This window comes from Hemitrygon akajei, chromosome 20 (genome assembly GCF_048418815.1).
Source record: "Hemitrygon akajei chromosome 20, sHemAka1.3, whole genome shotgun sequence".
In the NCBI taxonomy this organism is placed as follows: domain Eukaryota; kingdom Metazoa; phylum Chordata; class Chondrichthyes; order Myliobatiformes; family Dasyatidae; genus Hemitrygon; species Hemitrygon akajei.
Window position 1 is genome coordinate 70,884,273 of NC_133143.1, and position 25,581 is coordinate 70,909,853.

A 25,581-nucleotide genomic window follows, 5' to 3' on the forward strand; every position below is an offset into this window, starting at 1 on the left:
TAAATGTGCGTTACATTTGGAATGAGGTGGATGAACTTGTGGCACAATTAGAGAGGGCATCACTGAGTTGTGGCTGAAAGAAGGCCATAGTTGGGAGCTTAACATCAAAGGATATACTTTGTATTGAAAGGATAGGCAGGAAGGCATGGGCGATGGTGTGACTCTGTTGGTAAGAGATGGAATTACATCTTTAGGAAGAAGTGACATAGCGTCAGAGAATATCAAATCTTTGTGGGTGGAGGGTAAAAAACTATTATGGGAATCATATAAAGGCATCCAAATAGTAGCCTAGATGTGGGGTTGACTTTGCAAAGGGAGTTGGAAGAGACATGTAATAAGAGGAATAACACAATTGTAATAGAGGACTTCAATATGCAAGGGTTTGGGAAAAGCAGGTTGGTGTTGGATTGCAAGAGAGAGAATATTGAATGCCTATGGGATGGCTTTTTAGAGCAGCTTGTGCTTGAGCCTACTTGGGGAAAGGCAATCTTAGACTGGGCGTTGTGTAATAACCCAGATCTCATTAGGGAGCTTAATGTAAAGGAACCCTTAGGAGGCAGTGATCATAATATGATTGAAATCAAACTGCAATTTGAGAGGGAGAAGCATAACTTACATGTATCAGTATCGCCATGGAATAAAGGGAATTGTAGAGGCATGAGAGAGAAGCTTGCCCAGGTGGATTGGCAGAGGATACTGATGGGGATGACAACCAAACACAGATGGCTGAAGTTTTTGGAAATAGTTCACAAGGTGCAGGATAGATAAGTCCCACAGAAGTTGTTCTCAAATGGCAGGAGTAGCCAACAGTTGCTGACAAAGGAAGTTAAGGATTGCATAAAAGCCAAGGAAAGGGCATATGTTAGCAAAAGTGAGTGGGAAGTTGGATGATTTGGTAAATTTTAAAATCCAACAAAAGGCAGCTAAAAAGCTATAAGAAGGGAAAAAATGAAATATGTGGGGAAACTAGCCAATAATATAAAGCAGGATACTGAAAATTTTTTCAGTTATATAAAGAGTGAAAGAGAGGTGAGAGTTGATATTGGACCACTGGAAAATGATACTGGTGAGATAGTAATGGGGGACAAAGAAATCGCAAATGAACTTCAGGGTACTTTGCATCAGTCTTCACTGTGGAAGGCACTAGCAGTATGCCAGAGGTCCATGAGTGTCAGGGAGCAGGAGTGTGTGCCATTGCTATTACAAAGGAAAAAGTGTGAGGCAAGCTGAAAGGTCTTAAGGTGGATAAGTCACCTGGATCAGATGGACTACATCCCAGACTCCTGAGAGAGGTTGCTGAAGAGATAACAGATACATTGGTCATGATCTTTCAAGAATCACTTGATTTTGGCATGGTCCAGGAGGACTGGAAGATGCAAATGTCACTCCATTCTTTTAAGAAGGAGAAGGCAAAATAAAGGAAATTATAGGCCAGTTAGCCTAATCTCAATGATTGGGGAAGTGTTGGAGTCTGTTATTAAAGATAAGGTTTCAGGGCACTTGGAGACTGATGATAAAATAAGTCGAAGTCAATATAGTTTCTGCCAAGGGAAATCTTGCCTGACAAACCTATTAGAGGTCTTTGAGGAAGTGACAAACAGGGTGGATGTCAGACAGACAGACATACCTTATTGATCCTGAGGGAAATTGGGTTTCATTACAGCCGCATCAACCAAGAATAGTGAAGAAATATAGCAATATAAAAACATAAATAATTAAATGATAATAATAAGTTAATCATGCCAAGTGGAAATAAGTCCAGGACCAGCCTATTGGCTCAGGGTGTCTGACACTCCGAGGGAGGAGTTGTAAGGTTTGATGGCCACAGGTAAGAATGACTTCCTGTGACGCTCAGTGTTACATCTTGGTGAAATGAGTCTCTGGCTGAATGTACTCCTGTGCTTAACCAGTACATTATGGAGTGGATGGGAGTCATTGTCCAAGATGGCTTGCAACTTGGACAGCATCCTCTTTTCAGACACCACCGTCAGAGAGTCCAGTTCCACACCCACAACAGCACTGGCCTTACGAATGAGTTTGTTGATTCTGTTGGTGTCTGCTACCCTCAGCCTTGCTGCCCCAGCACACAACAGCAAACATGATAGCACTGGCCACCAGAGCCTCATAGAACATCCTCAGCATCGTCCGGCAGATGTTAAAGGACCTCAGTCTCCTCAGGAAATAGAGATGGCTCTGACACTTCTTGTAGACAGCCTCAGTGTTCTTTGACCAGTCCAGTTTATTGTCAATTTGTATCCCCAGGTATTTGTAATCCTCCACCATGTCCACACTGACCCCTTGGATGGATTTACTTACATTTTCGGAAGGCATTTGATAAGGTGCCACACATGAGGCTATTTAACAAGATAAATTCCTATGACATTACTTGAAAGATACAGGCATGGATAGAGGAATGGCTGATAGGCAAGAGACTGTGAGTGGGAATAAAGGGGTCCTTTTCTAGTTGGCTGCCAGTGACCGGTGTTGTTCCACAGGGGCCAGTACTGGGACCACTACTTTTCACATTGTTTGTCAATGATTTGGGTAATGGAATTGATGGCTTTGTAGCAAAGTTTGAGGATGATAGGAAGATAGGTGGAGGGGTAGGTAGTGTTGAGGAAGCAATGCATTTATAGCAGGATGTAGACAAATTGGAAGAATGGGCAAAAAAGTGGTAGATGGAAAACAGTGTTAGTGTTAGGAAATGTATGATAGTGCATTTTGATAATAGGAACAATAGTGCAGACGTTTATCAAAATGGGGAGAAGATTCAAACATCAGAGGTGCCGAGGGATTTTGGAATCATCGTGCAAAGACTCCCAGAAGGTTAATTTACAGGTTGAGCATGTAGTAAAGAAGGCAAATGCAATGTTGGCATTTATTTCCAGGGGAATAAAGTATAAGAGCAAAGAGATAATGCTAAGCCTTTATAAGACACTAGTCAGGCCGCACTTGGAGTATTGTCAACAGTTTTGGGCCTCAGTTTTCAGAAAGGATGTGTTGTCATTGGAGAGAGTCCAGAGGAGGTTCATGAGGTTGTTTCCAGGAATGAAGGGGTTAATATACAAGGAGCATTTGGCAGTTTTGGGCCTGTTCTTGCTGGAACTTAGAAGAATGTGTGTGGGGGGGGGGGGGGGATCTCATTGAAACCTACTGAATGTTGAAAGGACTAGATAGGGTGGATGTGAAGACGATGTTTCCTACGATGGTGGTATCCAGAACTAGAGGGCACAGTCTCAAGTTGACCTTTTAGAACAGAGGTCAAGAGGATTTTTTTTTTAGCCTGAGAGTAGCGAATCCGTGGAATGCTCTGCCACAGACTGCAGTGGAGGCCAAGTGTGTGGGTATATTTAAGGTGGAAGTTGATGGTTTTCATATTCGGTCAAGGCATCAAAGGATATGGAGAGAAGGCGGGTGAATGGGGTTGAGTAGGATCTGGGATCAGTCATGATCAGGTGGAGCAGACTTGATGGGCTGAATGGCCTAATTCTGCTCCTATGCCTTATGGTCTTTCTCTGAATCCTCCCTCAGCCTGCTCCCATATTGAATGAATTTCTAGATGTTCATGTCAGTATTCCCCCCCCCAAAAAAAAACACAATTTGGTCATAACTGTCAATTACCTTTTCGCTGTCTTATAACAAACAACAATTAACTCAGAATGAATCAATCATAATCATATTTATTTTATTTGCTGCAAGGGAAAGCCATCACTGCACAAGAGCTGGCGACAGCTTCGAGAAAACAGACAGCATAATCACTCCTTTATAAACAAGTGTCAGCTACTGAGCATCATTCAAGATTAGCATGAAATCTGTTTGCCTGCTTAATCAGAGTACTTGGCATTCTTGTAGTAACACATTTATTTTCTGCAGTTTGTCATATATTCAAGGTCCATCGGCATAATGTTGCATGAACACCTAGAAAAGCACTCTGGTACAATACAAGTTCCATTTTGTTACATACAAAAATGCTATTTTCTAATTACAAGTAAAGAACATATCCACATAAGCCACATAAGCCATAATGTCCTTATCCGAGTTGGTGCATCACATTCCATCAACATAACCTTAGCACTTGCATTTTCATCTAACTTCAGTGCTCAAGTCACTGGAGTGGGCTGACTCTGGGATACAGAACAACTGTTGGTTCAATCACTAGCACTAATAGTGGTGGACAGGAACATTTCTCTTTAGTAGCAAATCAAAGCTTCCCTTCACGTTGACTCTCCCATAGGTCGTAATCTTGGTCTCTCAGAGCCTTATGGAAAAGTACAGCACAGAAACAGGGCCTTTGGTCCATCTAGGTCAGTACTGAACCATTTAAACTGTCTCCTCCCATCGATCAGCACTGTGACCATAGCCCTCTATACCTCTACTATCAATGTGCCTATCTAAACTTCTCTTAAACGTTGAAATGAAGCTCACATGCACCACTTGTGCTGGCAGCTCATTCCACACTCTCATGACCTTCTGAGTGAGGAAGTTTCTCCTCATGTCCCCCTTAAACATTTCACCTTTCACCCTTAACCCATGATCTATAGAAATCTTCTTGACGTTTAAAATTTTTTAATCATGGTAACGGCCCCTTCCGGCCTAACGAGCCCACGGCACCTACTTACAACTCAGTGACTAATTAACCTACTGAAACATCTGTACATCTTTGGGATGTGGATAAAACCTGAACACTCGATAGAAACCCACCCAGTCATAGAACATACAAAAACTCCTTATACACAGCGGCGGGAATTGAACCTGGATCACTAGTGCTGTACAACATTACACTACTGGCTACATTACCATGCTGCCCCAAAAAATTAGCCATTGTTAATAACTCTCTTGGGAACATCCGGGATTTTTGTCTATGGTTAAGATGTTATATGTTATTGATGCTCATTGGTTAGCATAAAGTATATGTAAATGTTTGGATATCATTTAATAAAGATTTATTATTTACTTTGGTTCAGTTTGTTTTGACGTTTTTGATTTAAATGGAGACGGGTTCATTTCACGAGAAGAGATGTTTCACATGCTCAAAACTAGCCTGGTCAAGCAACCAACAGAAGAAGATCCTGATGAAGGAGTAAAAGACTTAGTGGAGATTGCACTGAAAAAACTGGTAAGAAAAATCGATTCCAAATTACAATGTTCTTTTTTTCTAAGGAGCAATACTCATCCAATCAGGTCTGCTGTAGGTCAGTATAATGGATGTCCCTTTTACATACATAACGCAAAAACAAATTTTACACAAAAGCTACACATGATGGCCTCTAGTGATGACTCATTGAGATGCCGGAAAACATTTAAAATTACACTCTCATTTTGACTTTTCTCACGAAATCTGATCGAAAGTGTAGCAAATGCTTATAAAATATAATTTAAGACTAGACTGTTAAATGCAAAAGGAAGACAGTTGTGTGAATACTTTTTATTTATTGCCTTATCACATCAATGTATTTCCTAACCTGGGGCTCACAGACCCCTTGCTTAATGGTTTTGGTCCAGGGTATATAAAAGGTTGGGAACCCCTACTCTAAGCATTTGTACACATTGCCTAATGCTCCTGACTCATTATGTCAATGAAAACTTGTTATGGAGAAAACTTTACAAGATGTGTAGTGATTAGTATTATAAAACTAAATAATAATATGCATTACACTGGGTATATTACATTGTTTGCTATGTCCAAGTATATGTTGTGTTGGAGAATCAGATTTATTAAGACTGACCTGTGACCTGATCTTTGTTGTTTTGCAGCAGTACAGTGCAAAGACATAAAATTATAAATTACAAAAATAAATAATGCAAAAAAAATTGTAGTCATGTTTATGGATTGATTGCCTTTTCAGAGTTCCGAATGCAGAGGAGAAGACAGCTGTTAATAAAACACTAAATCTTCCAGTTTAAGACGCTGCTGATAAATCTCAGCGACTTCTGGATGGTGTTCAATGAAACAAGCAAAACAATTAAATTCTTTGCTAATCACTGTTCTTCTGGTAAATGGTCATTGCACACAATAGCCTGTAACTTCCCTTTGGACTTTGAGGCAATTCAATGTGGCAGAACCGAGCCAAGGAAGCAGCCCCTATGCTGTGAGTGAGGAAGACCCGAGGTTCAATTGATTTAAATGCTGCCTGAATCAGAAAGGTTGGGTAAAGGCTGAATTGAAGTGGCAGGGTCCAGTCCCCAGATAGCATTGAAGCGACTGAACCCAATGTCTGGGCGACTAAGTAGGTGCTGGGTTGGATGGCAGAGGTCAGGGTGTCAGTGCCCAAGGTGAGGGACAAGCCGGTTCAGCTCGCTGCTCCGCACTGTGCTGAACTGAGAGTCTGTGGATAGACTCTCTTTGTGGATTTAAGTTCAGAACACTATTTGCTTGTTTCACTGTTTGCTTGATTTGTTTCTTTTTATCTGCACATTGGGTGTTTGACAGTCTTTTATAAATTTTTTTTGGGTTTCTTTGTTTTGTGGCTGCCTGCAAAAAGACAAATCTCAAGGATGTATAACGTTACATGCTTTGATAATAAATGTAATTTGAACTTAGGGTGTAGGTCTTCAGGCTCTGTACCTCTTCCCCAGTGGTTAGAAACATGGAAAAGCTACAGCACAATACAGCCCTACGGCCCACAAAGCTGTGCCAAACATGTCCTTACCTTAGAACTACGTAGGCTTACCCATAGTTCTCTATTTTTCTAAGCTCCATGTATCCATCCAGGAGTCTCTTAAAAGACCCTATCATTTCCACCTCCACCATTGCTGCCAGCAGCCCATTCCATGCACTTACTAGTCTCTGCGTAAAAAAACTTACTGGACATCTCCTCTGTACCTACTTCCAAGCACCTTAAAACTATACCCTCTTGTGCTAGCCATTTCAGCCCTGGGAGAAGCCTCTGATTATCCACAGGATCAATGCCTCTCATTATCTTGTACACCTCTGTCAGGTCTCCTCCCATTCTCCGTTGCTCCAAGGAGAAAAGGCCGAGTTCACTCAACATATTCTCATAAGGCATGCTCTCCAATCCAGGCAACATCCTTGTAAATCTGCTCTGCACCCTTTCTATGGTTTCCACATCCTTCCTGTAGTGAGGCAACCAGAACTGAGCACAGTATCCCAAGTGGGGTCTGACCAGGGTCCTATATAGCTGTAACATTACCTCTTGGCTCTTAAATGCAATCCCACGATTTATGAAGGCAAATGCACCGTGTGCCGCCTTAACCACAGAGTCAACCTGCATAGCCCCGTTGAGTGTCCTATGGACTTGGACCCCAAGATCCCTCTGATCTTCCACACTGCCAAGAGTCTCTCCAAATGTTCATAAATCCTGCCTCAGGATCTTCTTCATCAACTTACTTACCACTGAAGTAAGACTCACTGGTCTATAATTTCCTGAGCTATCCCTACACCCTTTCTTGAATAAAGGAACAACATCCACAACCCTCCAAACCTCTGGAACCTCTCCCGTCCTCGTTGATGATACAAAGATCATCGCCAGAGCTCAGCAATCTCCGCAGTAGCCTGGAGTACATCCTGTCTGGTCCCGGCGACTTATCCAACTTGATGCTTTCCAAAAGATCCAGCACATCATCTTCCTTAATATCTATATGCTCAAGCTTTTCAGCCTGCTGCAAGTCATCTCTAGAATTGCCAAGATCCTTTTCCGTAGTGAATACTGAAGCAAAGTTTTCATTAAGTACCTCTGCCATCTCCTCTGGTTCCATACACACTTTTCCACTGTCACACTTGATTGGTCCTATTCTCTCATGTCTTATCCTCTTGCTCTTCACATACTTGTAGAATGCCTTGGGGTTTTCCTTAATCCTGTCTTCCAAGGCCTCCTCATGGCTTCTTCTGGCTCCCCTAATTTCATTCCTAAGCTTCTTCCTGCTAGCCTTATAACCTTCTAGATCTCTATCATTACCTAGTTTTTTGAACCTTTCGTAAGCTCTTCTTTTCTTCATGACTAGATTTACAACAGCCATTGTACATCACGGTTCCTGTATCCTACCATCCTTTCCCTGTTTCATTCGAACATATCTATGCAGTACCCCGTGCATATATCCCCTGAACATTTACCACATTTCTGCCATACGTTTCCCTGAGAAAACACGAGGAAATCTGCAGATGCTGGAAATTCAAACAACAACACACACAAACTGCTGGTGGAACACAGCAGGCCAGGCAGCATCTATAGGGAGAAGCGCTGTCAACGTTTTGGGCTGAGACCCTTTGTCAGAACTAACTGAAAGGAAAGATAGTAAGAGGTTTACCTAGTAAGAGATGATCAGCCATGATCACAGTGAATGGTGGTGCTGGCTAGAAGGGCCGAATGGCCTACTCCTGCACCTACTGTCTATTGTCTATTGAGATAGTAAATCTCTTACTATCTTTCCTTTTGGTTAGTCCTGACGAAGGGTCTCGGCCCAAAACGTCAACAGCACTTCTCCCTATAGAGGCTGTCTGGCCTGCTGTGTTCCACCAGCATTTTGTGTGTGTTGTTGTTTCCCTGAGAACAGCTGTTTCCAATTTATGCTTCCAAATTCCTGCCTGATAGCCTCATATTTACGCCAATTAAACGTTTCCCTAAGTTGTCTGTTCCTATCCCTCTCCAATGCTATGGTAAAGGAGATAGAATTATGATCACTATCTCCAAAACCACTGAAGTAAGCCAAGATGGCCAATGGCGGATCCAGCAGGAGACTGGTGGGGAAGGTGGAAGAGCTACGACCTTGGAAGACAGTGGTTGCTTTGCAAGCAGATGATCTACCAAGAAGAGAGGTGGTGATCTCTTTAAACTCACCCAGCAGAAGGCAAAGGCAAACCACTGCTGTAACCTGCCAAGTACATAATTTCCCAGTATTTCAGTCTCAATAAAGGATCAAAACAATGACGTTAATGGAGCCACGAATGACAGTAGTAGAGTCGCGTCCGGCAACGGTAGGAATGAAGTTACCAGGGTTGTAATCAAGCCAAAACCTCATGTCAGGATAGCTACGTGGAATATTAGATCTCTTCTTATATGAGGTAAACTGGAAAATGTGGTTATGGAAATGCAAAGACTGAAGATAAACATACTCGGACTATGTGAAACGAGATGGACAGAGAGGGGATGGCTCAAAAGGGATGACAGATACCAACTGATCTATTCAGGAGGAAGTGAATGTAAACACGGAGTTGGAATCTTGGTAGACAAGGAAGCAGCAAGAACCATCAAAGGCAGTGTATACATTAATGAAAGAGTGATAATGATTAAAACCTCGGCTAAACCATTTGACATTAACGTCATACAGGTCTATATGTCAACTACGGACTATGACGATGACAAAGTTGATATAACTATATAACAATTACAGCACAGAAACAGGCCATCTCGGCCCTTCTAGTCCGTGCCGAATGCTTACTCTCATCTAGTCCCACTGGCCTGCTCTCAGCCCATAACCCTCCATTCCTTTCCTGTCCATATACCTCTCCAATTTTACTTTAAATGACAATACCGAACCTGCCTCTACCACTTCTACTGGAAGCTAGTTCCACACAGCTACCACTCTCTGAGTAAAATTCCCCCTCGTGTTACCCTTAAACTTTGCCCCCAACTCTCAACTCGTCCTCTTGTTTGAATCTCCCCTACTCTCAATGGAAAAAGCTTAACCACTTCAACTCTATCTATCCCCCTCATAATTTTAAATACCTCTATCAAGTCCCCCCTCAACCTTCTACGCTCCAAAGAATAAAGACCTAACTTGTTCAACCTTTCCCTGTAACTTAGGTGCTGAAACCCAGGTAACATTCTAGTAAATCTTCTCTGTACTCTCTCTATTTTGTTGCTATCTTTCCTATAATTCGTTGACCAGAACTGTACACAATACTCCAAATTCGGCCTTAACAATGCCTTGTACAATTTTAACATTACATCCCAACTCCTATACTCAATGCTCTGATTTATAAAGGCCAGCATACCAAAAGCTTTCTTCACCACCCTTTCCACATGAGATTCCACCTTCAGGGAACTATGCACCATTATTCCTAGATCTCTCTGTTCTACTGCATTCTTCATTGCCCTACCATTTACCATGTATGTCCTATTTTGATTAGTTCTACCAAAATGTAGCACCTCACACTTATCAGCATTAAACTCCATCTGCCATCGTTCAGCCCACTCTTCTAACTGGCCTAAATATCTCTGCATGCTTTGAAAACCTACTTCATTATCCACAACGCCACCTACCTTAGTATCATCTGCATACTTACTAATCCAATTTACCACCTCATCATCCAGATCATTAATGTATATGACAAACTACATTGGACCCAGTACAGATCCCTGAGGCACACCACTAGTCACTGGCCTCCAACCTGACAAACAGTTATCCACCACTACTCTCTGGCATCTCCCATCCAGCCACTGTTGAATCCATTTTACTACTTCAATATTAATACCTGACGATTGAACCTTCCTAACTAACCTTCTGTGCGGAACCTTGTCAAAGGCCTTACTGAAGTCCATATAGACAACATCCACTGCTTCACCCTTGTCAACTTTCCTCATAACCTCTTCAAAAAATTCAAACATGTCAAACATGACCTTCCACGCACAAATCCACGTTGACAGTTCCTAATCAGACCCTGTCTATCCAGATAATTATATATACCATCTCTATAAGAATACTTCCCATTAATTTACCCACCACTGATGTCAAACTGACAGGCCTATAATTGCTAGGTTTACTCTTAGAACCCTTTTTAAACAATGGAACCACATGAGCAATACGCCAATCCTCCAGCACCATCCCCGTTTCTAATGACAATATGATCTACGGAGAAGTTGAAAAGCTAATTAAAAAGACTAAAACAACGAGGTAATTTTGATTCTTTGTGATTTAATGCCTAAATTGGCAGTGCAAGAGAAATTTTGACTGTAGAACCCTTCGGGCTTGGGGAAAGAAATGACCGCGGATAAATACTGGCTAAATCTGCAAAAGCTAGCAAACTAATGATTGTGAACACCTGGTACAGTCTGCCAAAATGGAGACTGTACATATGGACCAGTCTTGATGGTTCAGTAAAGAACCAAATTGACTATATTTTAGTACCTAATAGATACAGGAATGGAGTGAAGCAGGTAAAAACGTACCCTGGTTCTGACTGTTCTACAGATCACAATCCTGTGATATTGGACATGAGTATGCATTTGAAGAAGATGAGAAAGGGCAAACAATCAAATATGATAGACTTTGATTTACTCATTATGCAAAAAAGAAGCAAAAAAGATCGAATATTTGGTTGAAATGGAGAATAGATTTTTCAGTCTTAGATGACGAGGGTCGCAACATGGCAGTGGAGAACATCTGGGAAGAGTTTAAAACAACAGTGACAGAAGTTGCGGAAAAGACTTTGGGTTATCAGAATAAGAGCAAAAGACATAACCCTTGGTTCACCGATAAGTTGAGAAAGTTAACTGAATAAAGAAGAAAGGTAAAACATTGGGATAATGAACGATACAAAGCCCTACACTGCTTGATTCAAAGAAAATGCAAGGAAGCGAAAGAGAATTGGATGAATGAACAGTGCAAAGAAATTGATCGGTATGAACAAAGTCATGATTATAGAGGCCTTCACCAAAAGGTAAAGGATATGACAAAATTAAAGAGGACCGTGCCATCAGCTGGGTGTATCGAAGACGGTAGTGGTAATCCATGCTATGAAAAAGAAGAGATCATGGACAGATGGGTTGAGTACATCACGGAATTATTGAAGATAGCAGGATTGAGGATTTACCACAATTAAATCAAATGACTAATCAATCTAAAATATTGATGTCAGAGATGGAAAGTGCGATTTGGAGTCTAAAAGTCAGAAAAGCGGCCGGTGAAGATAAGATTTCCACTGAAATTCTGAAATCACTTGGTCCAAAGGGAAAAATGAACCTTTTAGTGATACTAAACAACAGCTATATGACAGGAAATCTTCAGGAGGACTTTCTCAAATCGGTATTTATTGCCATACCAAAAAAGCCAAAGATGATAAAATGTAATGAACACAGGACAATACGCATAATGTCTCACTGCATCAAGTTACTGTTGAAAATAGTGTTCAGCAGAATGAAAGGTACAATCAGTGATGAAATTGGAGCAACACAGTTTGATTTTTGTAAAGGCTCAGGAACAAGGGAAGGAATGTTTGCGTTGAGAAACATCTACTTATGCTTTATTGACTATGAAAAGACTTTTGATAAAGTAAGACACAAGAAAGTAATAGAGGTGCTGAACAAGTACAATCTGGGATGGGAGAAAGTGCAAATAATAAGGAACTTGTATTGGACACAGAAAGTGGCAGTCAGGGTAGAAAATGACCTATCGCCATGGGCATGTATTAACCGAGGTAAAAGGCAAGGCTGTGTTGACTCGCCGGATTTGTTCAACATCTACGGAGAATAGATTTTTTGGGAATGCGACCATCAGGAGACAGGTATTCCAATCAGAGGCCGGAAGGTGGATAACATCAGGTATGTAGACGACACCACATTGTTCACTGACAGCGAATGTGAACTGCAAATTATGCTGAATAAAGTGAACGAGAAAAACCTTGAATACGGACTAAAAATCAACCCTAAGAAAACAGCGTCGATGGTGGTAAGCAAAACAAACACTAAAGAATCATTCATGATGGTATCATTACAATTGAATGGACAAAACATTGAACAGGTGTGAAAGTTTGAATATCTTGGCAGTTGTCTGACAGATGATGGGAGATGTGAAGTTGAGATCAGAAGGAGAATAGGTATGGCTAAGACCCAGTTCATGAAGCTAAAAGATCTACAGGCAGTCCCCGGGTTATGTATGAGTTCCATTCCTGAGTCCGTCTTTAAGTCGGATTTGTACGTTGTCTTGTCAGACTTGATATATGGAAAGGTAGAGAGAAAGAAAGGAAGAGGAAGGCAAAGAACAACGTGGCTGGATAACATCAAGGGTTGGACCAAGCTGGACAAGACTAGGGATGTTGTGGACAGGTGTTGGAACAGAGCAGCATGGAGGGAAATCGTTCACCAACTGGAAATTCCAGATGCAACCTAACGACAACAATCTCCAAAGTGCTGTCCCACTGAGAGACCTGACACTTGACCAGGTTCATTTCCCAATACCAGATCAAGTACAGCCTCTCCTCTTGTAGGCTTATCTACATAATGTGTCAAGAAACCTTCCTGAACACACTTAACAAACTCCACCCCATCTAAATCCTCACTCTAGGGAGATGCCAATCGATATTTGGGAAATTAAAATCTCCCATCACGACAACTCCGTTGTTATTACACCTTTCCAGGATCTCTCCCTATCTGCTCCTCGATGTCCCTGTTACTATTGGGCGGCCTATAAAAAACACCCAGTAAAGTTATTGACCCCTTCCTGTTCCTAACCTCCATTCACAGAGACTCTGTAGACAACCCCTCCATGACTTCCTCCTTTTCTGCAGCCGTGACACTATCTCTGATCTACAGTGCCATGCCCCCAACTCTTTTGCCTCATTCCCTGTCCTTTCTGAAACATCTAAAGCCTGGCACTTGAAGTATCCATTCTTGCCCCTGCACCATCCAATTCTCTGTAATGGCCACAACATCATAGCTCCAAGTGCTGATCCACGCTCTAAACTCAACCGCTTTATTCAAAATACTCCTCGCATTAAAATATACACATCTCAAACCAACAGTCTGAGTGTGTTCCTTCTCTATCACCTGCCTATCCTCCCTTTCGCACTGTCTCCAAGCTTTCTCTATTTGTGAGCCAACCTCCTTTCCTCCATCACTTCAGTTTGGTTCCCACAGCCCAGCAATTCTAGTTAAAACTCTCCCCAATAGCCTTTGCAAACCTCCCCGCCAGGATATTGGTCCCCCTCAGATTCAAGTGCAACCTGTCTTTTTTGTATAGGTCACACTTACCCCAGAAGAGGTCCCAATGATCCAGAAATCTGAATCTCTGCCCCCTGCTCCAATCCCTCAGCCATGCATTTATTCTCCACCTCAATCAATTCCTATACTCACTGTCATGTGGCACAGGCAGTAACCCTGAGATTAATACCTTTGAGGTCCTACTTCTTAACTTCCTTCCTAACTCCCTATAGTCTGTTTTCAGGACCTCCTCCCTTTTCCTACCTATGTTGTTGGTACCAATATGTACCACGAATTCTGGCTGCTCTTCTTCCCACTTCAAGATATCATGAACGCGATCAGAAACATCCTGGATCCTGGCACCTGGGAGGCAAACTACCATTCGCGATTCTTTCCTGCGTCCACAGAATCACCTGTCTGACCCCCTAACTATGGAGTCCCTTATCACTGCTGCCATCCTCTTCCTTTCCCTATCCTTCTGAGCCACAGGGCCAGACTCTGTGCCAGAGGTGCGGCCACTGTTGCTTCCCCCAGGCAGGCCTACTCCCCAACAGTACTCAAACAGGAGTACTTATTGTTAAGGGGGACAGCCACTGGGGTACTCTCTAGTACCTTACTCTTGCCCTTCTCTCTCCTGACTGTTACCTGCTTATCTGTCCCCCAAGGCTCTGGAGTGACTAGCTGCCTATAGCTCCTCTCTATCACCTGCTCACTCTCCCTGACCAGATGAAGGTAATCGAGCTGCATCTCCAGTTCCCTAACGCGGTCCCTAAGGAGCTGCAGCTCGACGCACCTGGTGCAGTTGTGACCGTCCGGGAGGCTGGGAGTCTCTCCTACATCTGACACCAAGTACAGAAAACCGGCCTCACACACATATTTTCTGTTTGTATACTAAACAGATAACCTACCTTGCCTTGACCCGTTATCACCGAAGCTCTGTTGAGTCAAAGCCTTCTTACTCTGTCTCCCTCTACTCTCGCGCCCGCTCTGTAAAGCTGTCTTCTTTTTAAACTCTTCCCGCTGTTCTCACTGGCTGACCTCCACGCACTTGCGCAGTCATGCCCATTCAAACCGCTGAAGAAATAACGTAACAAGATGAGGGCATGTGCCAGATGCTGAGGGTCCTTAATGATGGAAACCAATAAATGGAAAAGAACAAGATGATTCTGACACTTGGGACTTACAGTAGCTTTCAACAGACCCATTAAAATGGAATTTATTTCTAAGTTGACTTCGCATCACCTCAATATCACTTTCTATACATACAGTCAGTCAATTATATAGCAGGTACTTGTAAATTGTGTGTTACAGAATTGCTTATATATTTAAGTTTATTGTGTTCTTTATACTGATTGTGGATTTTTTTAATGCTGCATCAGATCTGGCGTAACAAATATTTAATTCTCTTGCACGCTTGTGAGCTGATGTATGAGAGTAAATAATCTTGAAAATCTTGCTAAAATCTGAAATGTATGTTTTATTTGGAAAATAATTCAATCTAAGTTCTGTTAACTTGAGTACTTAGGCACAATGAAAAATCTCAGGCAAAGTTTGGGGTTGAAAATATTTTTATCTTCAAGAAATTGATGAGCATTAATATAAAGTTAATCAATTTATTTTGTTTAAAGCTGAATTAAAGCCTGAAAGCAATGATTTAACTAAATGGAATATTACAAAATATCGAAGCATTGAGCAGTCAGCATAGATTTATAAAATGGAAATGTTTCATTGCCCTTATCAAATTTGCCCCTCTTTTAATAGAAATTAAATTCTTTAACACTTTCTAAACAATTTGTCTTTTATTCTGGAGAATTTCATAAAGCATTCTCCTTCTCTTCTATTTTATCCACACTTTTCAAAACCGTTGAACCCCCACACACTCTTTAGTTTAATACCCTATTCCCAGGTATTTGGCTAAGGCATCAAATGTCCTCTTTCCAAGCTGGATGATGAGTGCAGAGGAGGATGTAAACAGCTTCAAGGGGATACAGATAAGCAAAGTGAAAGATTGGTAACAACGCAGATGGAATGTAAGCATCGAGATGTGATTTGATTGTAAATATACACAACCAAATGAAATAACTCTACTCTGGACCATGTGCACGCACAAAATATATATCACACACAACACATAAAACAAAATATTACCATAAATAAATTAATAATGTAGAATTGAAAATGAATGTAATGCACAGAACCGGTAAACAGTAAATAATACTCCAGGGTAATAATCTCTGGATTGCTGCCCTTGCCACATGCCAGTGAGAGTAAGAATAGGATGATTGGGCAGGTGAATGCATGGCTGAGGAACTGGTGCATGGGGCAGGGGTTCCGATTTATGGATCATTGGGATCTCCTCTGGGGAAGGTATGACCTATACAAAAGGGATGGGTTACACCTGAACCTGAAGGGTCCAATATCATTGTGAACAGGTTTGCTACAGTTGTCCTGGAAGGTTTAAGGTAGCTTGGTGGGGGGTGGGAACTGGATTGATAGTGCTGAGAATGATTCAGTTGGTTTACAGACAGAGGCAGTGTATAGTGAGATTGCTAGCAATGAGAGGCTAATGATAGGGCAAAATTGCAATCAATGGGATGAACTGTAATGTAACAGGCAGACAAAATTGAAAATGGTGAATACAGGACTGAAGGTGTTATATTTGAATGCATGCAGTATAAGGAATAAGGTAGATGAACTTGTAGCTCAGTTATAGATTGGCATTAATGACATTGTAGGCATCACTGAATCATGATTGAAAGAAGATTATAGCCATGAGCTTAATGTCCAAAGATATACAAGCTATTGAAAGAACAGGCAGGTAGGGAGAGGAGGAGGTGTGCCTCTGTTGGTAAAAAAAAATGGAATCAAATCATTAGAAAGAGGTGTTGAATCATTGTGGGTAGAGCTAAGGAACTGCAAGGGTAAAAAGACCTTGATGGAAGTTATACATGGACCCCCAAACAGGAAGGAGAGGCTGATGATAGGGGAAAATTGCAGTGAACAAGATGAGTTACAATATAAAAAGGTGGACAAAATTGAAAAGGGTGTATACAGGACTGAAGATGTTATATTTGAATGTGTGCTGTATACGGAATAAGGTAGATGAACTTGTAGCACAATCACAGATGAGCATTTATGATGTTGTAGGCATCATTGAATCATGGCTGAACAAAGATTATAGCTAGGATCTTAATGTACAAGGGTACACGTTGTATGAAAAGGACATACAGGTAGCCAGAGGGTGTGGCATGGCTCTTTTGGTTAAAAGAATAAATCAAATCATTAGAAGGAGATGACAGTAGGAGTAGTTCTAGAATGTCTACGAGATGGCTTTTTAGACCAGCTCATGATTGAGTCCACTAGGGGATCAGCTATTCTAGATTGAGTGTTGTGCAATGAACTGGAATTGATGAGAGAGCTTAAAATAAAAGAGTCCTAAGTGGCAAGTGATTATAATATGATCAAATTCACCCTGAAATTTGAGAAGGAGAAACTAATGTCAGATGTGTCTGTATTACAGTGGAATAAAGGGAATTACAGAGCCATGAGAGAGCAACTGGCCAGAATTGATTGGAAAAGAATACAATGTTAGCATTGTTAGCTCACGGCTATAATCTTCTTTCAATCATGATTCAGTGATGCCTACAATGTCATTAATGCCAATCTATAACTGAGCTACAAGTTCATCTACCTTATTCCTTATACTGCATGCATTCAAATATAACACCTTCAGTCCTGTATTCACCATTTTCAATTTTGTCTGCCTGTTACATTACAGTTCATCCCATTGATTACAAGGGTTGACAGCAGAGTTACAATGGTTGGAATTTCTGAAAGTATTTCGAAAGATACAGGATATATACATCCCAAAGAGTATGTACATCTAAAGGAAAGATGACACAACCATGGCTAACAAGACAAGTCAATGCTAACATAAAAGCCAAAGAGAGCATACATAGTAGAGCAAAAATTAGTGTGAAGTTATGGGATTGGAAAGAGGAGTTGGCCAAAATTGATTGAAAAAGAACACTGGCAGGGATGACGGCAGAGCAGTAATGGCTGGAATTTCTGGAAGCAATTAAGAATGCACAGGTATATATAAACATCCCAAAGAGGAAGAAGTATTCTAAGGGAAGATGACACAACTATGACTAAAGAGAAGTCAAAGCCAACGTAAAAGCCAAAGACAAGGCATATAATAGAGCAAAAATTAGGGGGAAGTTCAAAGATTGGGAAGCTTTTAAAAACCCACTTAAGGCAAGTAAAAATGTCATTAAGAAGGAAAAAATGGGATTGAAAGTAAGTTGGCCAATAATATTAAAGAGAATATCAAAAGTTTCATCAGATATACAAAGTGTAAAAGAGAGGTGCAAGCGGATATTGGACCACTGGAAAATGATGCTGGAAAGGCAGTAATGGGGGACAAGGAAATGGTAGATAAACTGATTTAAGTATTTTGTATCAGTCTTCACTGTGGAAGACACAAGCAGTATAGTGGAAGTTCAAGAGTGTCAGGGGTCAGAAATGTGTAAAGTTATCATTACTAGGGAGGAGGTTATTGGGAAGCAGAAATGTCTGATGGTAAATAAGTCTCCTGGACCAGACGGTGTACACCCCAAGGTTCTGAAAGAGGTGGCTGAAGAGATTGAGGAGGCATTAGTAATGATCTTTCAAAAATCATTAGATTCTGCAATCGTTCTGGAGGACGGGAAAATTGCAAATGTCATTCTACTCTTCAAGAAGGGAGGAAGTAGAAGAAAGGAAATTATAGGCCAGTTGGTCTTACCTCAGTGGTTGGGAAGATGTTGGAGTCAATTGCTAAGGATATGGTTTTGGGGTACTTGGAGTCACATGATAAAATAGGCTTTAGTTAGCATAGTTCCCTCAAGAGAAAATCTTGGCTAATGAATCTGTTTGAATTCTTTGAAGAAATAACAAGCACGATAGACAAAGGAGAGTATGTGGACATTGTGCACTTGGATTTTCAGAAGGCCTTTTATAAGGTGCCACACATGAGGCTACCTAACAAGTTATAAGCTGATGGTGTTACAGGAAAGATTCTAGCATGGATAAAGCAGTGGCTGATTGGCAGGAGGCAAAGATAGGAATAAATGGAGCCATTTCTGGTTGGTTGTCAGTGCTGGGACCACTTTTTAATGTTATATGTCAATGACTTGGATGATATAATCAATAGCTTTATTGCTATTTTTGCAGACAATACAAGGATAGGTGGAAGGGCAGATAGTTTTGAAGAAGTAAAGAGTCTGCAGAAGGACTTTAGGCAGTTTAGGAGAATGGGCAAAAAAGTGCAATGGAATACAGTGTCGGGACATATATGGTCATACACTTTGGTAGAAGAAATAAATGGATAAACTATTTCCTAAATGGAGAGAAAATTAAAATAATCTGAGGCACAAAGGGATTTGGGAGTAATTGTGCAGAATTCCCTAAAGGTTAATTTGCAGGTTGAGTCTATGGTGAGGAAGGCAAATGCACTGCTTGTATTCATTTCAAGAGGACTAGAATATAAAAGCAAGGATATAATGTTGAGGCTTTATAAACCACTCGTGAGGCCTCAGTTGGAGTATTGTGAGCAGGTTTGGGCCCCTTATCTTAGAAAGGATGTGGTGACACTGGAGAGGATTCAACAGAAGTTCATGAAAATGTTACCAGGATGAGCGGTTTTTCATATGAAGTGCTTTTATTGCCTCTGGGCATATATTCACTAGAATTCGGAAGAATGAGGGGTGACCTAACTGTAACCTATCAAACGATGAAAGGCCTTGATAGAGTAGATGAAGGGAGGATGATTCCTATAGTGGGAGAGTCCAGGACCAGAGGGCACAGCCTCAGAATGGAGGGGTGACCTTTTAGAACAGAGATGAAGAGGAATTTCTTTAACCAGAGAGTAGTGAATCTTGGAATTCATTACCACAGGTAGCTGTGGAGGCCAAGTGTTTATGTATATTTAAGGCAGACATTGATAGATTCTTGATTGATCAGGACATGAAGAGATATGGGGTGAAGACAGGAGATTGGGGCAGAGAGGAAAAATGGATAAGCCATGATGAAATGGCAGAGCTGGCACAATGGGCCAAATGGTCTAAATCTGCTCCTGTACCTTCTGGTCTTATGGTCTAATGCAGTAAGCAGCTTGCTGTCCTATTGATGAGACCTCGATGGTGGCAGGGTATTCATTAGTCTTACAGCCTGAGGGAAGGAGCTCTTACCCAGTCTGGCAGTCCTAGTCCTGATGCTCCTGCATCTCCTTCCTGATATAGTGGGTAAAAGAGATTGTAGGATAGGTGGTAGGGATCTTCAACAAGTCCTTCTTCTATAGTGGTTTTGGTAAATATCATAAATGAGCAGGAGAGAGACCGTGGTGATCTTCTTGGCAGTGTGGTTTATATTTCATAGATGAAGTGCAGCAAAGATATCAATATCAATTGCAATATCACCAAGACCAAGGAGATGGTGGTGGACTTTAGGAGGTCTAGGCCTCATATGGAGCCAGTGATCATTAATGGAGAACGTGTGGAGCAGGTTAAGACCTACAAGTATCTGGGAGTACAGTTAGATGAGAAGCTTGACTGGACTGCCAACACAGATGCCTTGTGCAGGAAGGCACAGAGTCGAATGTACTTCCTAAGAAGGTTGGCGTCATTCAATGTCTGCAGTGAGATGCTGAAGATGTTCTATAGGTCAGTTGTGGAGAGCGCCCTCTTCTTTGTGGTGGCGTGTTGGGGAGGAAGCATTAAGAAGAGGGACGCCTCACGTCTTAATAAGCTGGTAAGGAAGGCGGGCTCTGTCGTGGGCAAAGGACTGGAGAGTTTAACATCGGTAGCTGAGCGAAGGGCGCTGAGTAGGCTACGGTCAATTATGGATAACTCTGAACATCCTCTACATAGCACCATCCAGAGACAGAGAAGCAGTTTCAGTGACAGGTTACTATCAATGCAATGCTCCTCAGACAGGATGAAGAGGTCAATACTCCCCAATGCCATTAGGCTTTACAATTCTACCTCCAGGACTTAAGAACTTTTTAAAAGCTATTAATGCTTTTTGAGACGGTGATTTAGATGCATATCATATTTTTTTTACTGAGTTAAGTATTGTATGTAATTAGTTTTGCTACAGCAAGTGTATGGGACATTGGAAAAAAGTTGAATTTCCCCATGGGGATGAATAAAGTATCTATCTATCTATCTATCTATCTAAGATTGGGCACTATTTAGGATGGATGATTTGTCATACAAGGGAACATCTAGTTCACCAGGCCTGATTTCTTGCTGTGTTTAGAAGAATGAAATGTACAGAATTCTTACAGGGCTTGAACAGAATGACTACAGGGATGTTTGCCCTGGTGGAGGAGTCTACAGTTGTTAAAGGGGTTCCCATTATTTTGCTTTACATGCACAGAGTTATCGTGTACCTTATTCAGGAATTCTGTCTTAAACTCTTCTTTCTCAATCTTCTCCTTAAAACATTTTCTCTTCACTACTCCAGTTAACTTTCTATTTCCAGTAGCAACTGCACATATGCTCTTTGTACATCACAAATTTGTGTCATAAGACAGAGGAGCAAAATTAGACCATTTGGCCCATCGAGTCTGCATCTTCATTCTATCATGGCTGATCTATTATCCCCTCAGCCCCATTCTCCTGCCTTCCCCCTGTAACCTTTGACACCCTGACTAATGAAGAACCTATCAACCTGAACTACATCTAACTGCCTAAAGTATTTTGTTAAAAGAGGGTGAATAATCTAGACTGATTATAAAGCTGAGATGAACAAAGTGGGAATTTACAGTATTATCCAGTTGTTCTATGTAAGACCATGTAATGACAATTTATTGTAAAATGTCTCCTTTTATTACTAGGACTATGATCATGATAACAAAGTTTCGTATGCAGACTTTGAGAAGGCAGTCAAAGATGAAAACCTCTTACTAGAAGCTTTTGGACCCTGTCTCCCAGATCCAAAGGTAGGGTATTTGAGACACCGATTTAAATTTATTTCTTAGATTGTTAAATATAATGCATTATTGCTCTGTTTCCAATATGTTTGGAAATGTTATCAAATATAGGAATACATAAGTATAACCCGCTCACTGGATGCATATACAAGGTTAGCTCAGTAACTAACTGCAAACAGCCATGACTCAGTGTTGAGAAGGACACCTTTCATTAGCTATATACATCTAGGGTTGGTATGATTTGGGGTTCAACCAAACAGGAAAGTTGGGATGTTTTGATTAAGGTACATCGATTGAAGCGAATGCTGTGTAAATACTGCCCTGTGTAAAGTTATCATTTGCTAAGAAATGGCAGATCGCACACCAGCATAGAGTTCTAAGGAGAGTATATTTACCAATTTTTCAACTTTATCCAACAGTTAACAGGGAAAGAAAAGTAAACAAAAGGGGCCATTACAATTAAACCAGTCTAAACATGAACGTAAACATTGGAGCTAATTTCTGGAGTAGTTGCGTGTAGCGCTTTACTCACGCACTGAACCCACATTCTGCATGAAAGACACCATCACAGTTTGAACTTCCCTTGAAGACCATCTCAAACAAACTGGTTAACTCAGGTGTATTACCACTTCTTCCTTAGAACCACTTGTCTGCACAAAGCACTTCTTACAACAGTGTCTCTCCTTAGAGTGGCATTCTGCGTCTTCCCTTGTGCTCCATTCCATAGTTCCTGCCAAAAGACCCCAAGCTAGACTACTGTCCTTCAGAAATCTCATCCCGCCTAGCCGTCTTGAATGTTCCATGCCATCCCACTGAGCAGAAAGCTAAATACCAAGACAATCTTGATAGGCTGACACAACATTCTTAAGTTGGATAATATGGCTTCTTATCTTTAGTCAAAGCCAAAACACTCTTACTAACAGGACATAACACACTGCTTTTGCAGAAAACTAGTAAAATAAAAATACCTCACAGCATAGCAGTAGAAATCTTAACCAGGGCATTACATAAGGCATGGAATATCATTGTTACACTTGTACGAGGAAATGGTTTTTCATCACAGGAGACGTTTCATCAGCATTATTATTAAATGTCTTTTGGGCTTTTTTCACTGGATTTTACCATATTTAAATGAGATTTGTGCTAGGCTAAAGATTGATCATTAAAATATACCGATGGAATTGCTGGATTAGAAGTTAATGCAGATGCTTCTATATCTTAGTAACAACAATGTAACGATGAGCAATGCACACAAAGTGCTGGAGGAACACAGCAAGTCAGGTAGAGGTAGCATCTATGAGAGGCATAGAGAGTTGATGTTTTGAGCTGTAACCTTTCATCAGGACTGGAAGGGAAAGGGGCAGAAGCCGGAATAAGAAGGTGGAGGCAAGGGAAGGAGTACAAGCTGGCAGGTGATAGGTGACTGGGTGAGCACATGGTTGAAGAGTTGGAGGGTAGCAGAGATTCCAGAGATCTCACTGAACTCCCAACGAAGAGAAGATTTAATCTTTTACGGGGTTGACATACCTTGAAGTGGTGCAGCAAATAATAAACACAAGAAATTTTGCAGATGCTGAAAATCTCTCTTTTCTTTTTTTCCACTTCCCTGTAATGGTTCTCTTCTCACCCTTTCTCATCTCTTCAGCTGCCAGTCAGCTCTGTCTGGTGCCCCTCCTAGAACATAGAACATGACAGCACAGTACAAACCCTTAGGCCTATGTTAAAAGGTACCAACCTTTTAACCTACTCTAAGATCAATCTAACTCTTCCTTCCCACATATCCCTCCATTTTTCTTTCATCCATGTGCTCATCTAAGAGGTCTTTGATGTCCTCTACCATACTCTTGGCAGTTTGTTCCACACATCCATTACTGCCTGTGTTTTAAAAAAAAAGCCTCTGACATCCCTCTTATACTTTCCTCCAAACACCTTAAATTATGTTCTCTCATATTACCCATTTCCGCCCTGGGAAAAAGTCGCTTGTTATCATTGTGCATACTTCTAACAAGTCACCTCTCATCCGTCTTCACTCCAGAGCCTTAGTTCAATCCATTTATCTCATTTCTTCTGGGTCCAGACATTTATAGATGCAGTATCTCCTCTCAGATGGTACCAGTGAGAAGAGGGCATGTCCTGAAATTGGTGGGTTTGTTACACAATCACAAAGGCAGGAGGTTGGGTGGGGGCAGAAGTATTGCATGGCAAAGCTTGTTTGAAAGTTGCATAATAAGAGAAATTGGAAAGTTATGTTAGGTGATTGGTAGTGAGAGAGATAAACTGCTGCAAGAACTCAGTGGGTAAAGAAGCATCGGTGGAGGTGAGGGGATAGTCAATGTTTGTAATAAGATCCTGCATTAGGTGATCAACTATTTGGTGGAATAGTTTTAAGTTGGGTCATAGCATTGAAACAGACCTCACAGTCCAATTCATCCATAGCCAATCAAGATATCCATCCATACTAGTCCCATTTGCCTGCATTTGGCCATGAAGCTCTAAACCTTTCCTATCCATGTACTTGTCTAAGTGTCATTTATGCATTGATAAATATGACGTCAATATAGAACAGGCTAATTTTTGGGAACGTAATCAAGGTTAAGAAAGAGGATGTACTTGAGCTTTTGAAAATCATTAGGATACATTACCGGTGCTAGATGGGATAGATAGATAGATAGATATGCATAAAAAAATATGATATGCATCTAAAACACCGTCTCAAAAAGCGTTAATAGCTTTTAAAAAAAAGTTCTTAAGTCCTGGAGGTAGAATTGTAAAGCCTAATGGCATTGGGGAGTATTGACCTCTTCATCCTGTCTGAGGAGCATTGCATCGATAGTAACCTGTCACTGAAACTGCTTCTCTGTCTCTGGATGGTGCTATGTAGAGGATGTTCAGAGTTATCCATAATTGACCGTAACCTACTCAGCGCCCTTCGCTCAGCTACCGATGTTAAACTCTCCAGTACTTTGCCCACGACAGAGCCCGCCTTCCTTACCAGCTTATTAAGACGTGAGGCGTCCCTCTTCTTAATGCTTCCTCCCCAACACGCCACCACAAAGAAGAGGGCGCTCTCCACAACTGACCTATAGAACATTTTCAGCATCTCACTGCAGACATTGAATGATGCCAACCTTCTTAGGAAGTACATTCGACTCTGTGCCTTCCTGCACAAGGCATCTGTGTTGGCAGGGATATACCTCGGGTTGCTACAGGAAGCAAGGGAAGAGAATACTACACCTTAGGTGATGATCTTTGAATCCTCACTTGCCACAGGAATAGTGCCAGAGGATTGGAGAATGTTATAATGTTGTTGAAGAAAGGGAGCTGGTATAATCCTGGGAATTATAGACCAGTGTGTCTTACATCAGTGGTGGGCAAATTATTGGAGAGGGTTTAGAAGCAAGATTTATGAGCATCTGGGTCTGATTGAATTCTTTGAGAATGTGACAAAGCTCATTGAAAAAGATAGATCAATGGATGTGGTGTATATGGATTTTAGGAAGGTGCTTGATAAGGTTTCCTTTGGTAGGCTCATTCAGAAAGTCAGGAGGCAAGAGATCTTGGGAACCTGGATACAGAACTGTCTTGCCTATAGGAAGCAAAGGGTAGTTGTGGATGGAGTGTATTCTGCCTGGAGATTGGTGACCAGTGGTATTCCACAGGGATCTGTTCTGGGACCCCCGGCTCTTCACGCTTTTTATAAATGACTTGGATGAGAAAGTAGAAGGGTGTTTT

General features: G+C 41.3%; 1 protein-coding gene across 1 annotated transcript in view; it reads left to right on the forward strand.

Annotated features, from left to right (window-relative positions):
- The window catches only part of clxn (calaxin), a 52,335-nt gene that overhangs the window by 21,859 nt on the left and 4,895 nt on the right, over positions 1-25,581 (forward strand). The window contains exons 4-5 of the mRNA XM_073024637.1: positions 4,965-5,116; positions 21,754-21,858. Of these exons, the coding sequence (XP_072880738.1) occupies positions 4,965-5,116; positions 21,754-21,858 (257 nt within the window). The remainder of the gene's footprint in view (positions 1-4,964; positions 5,117-21,753; positions 21,859-25,581) is intronic.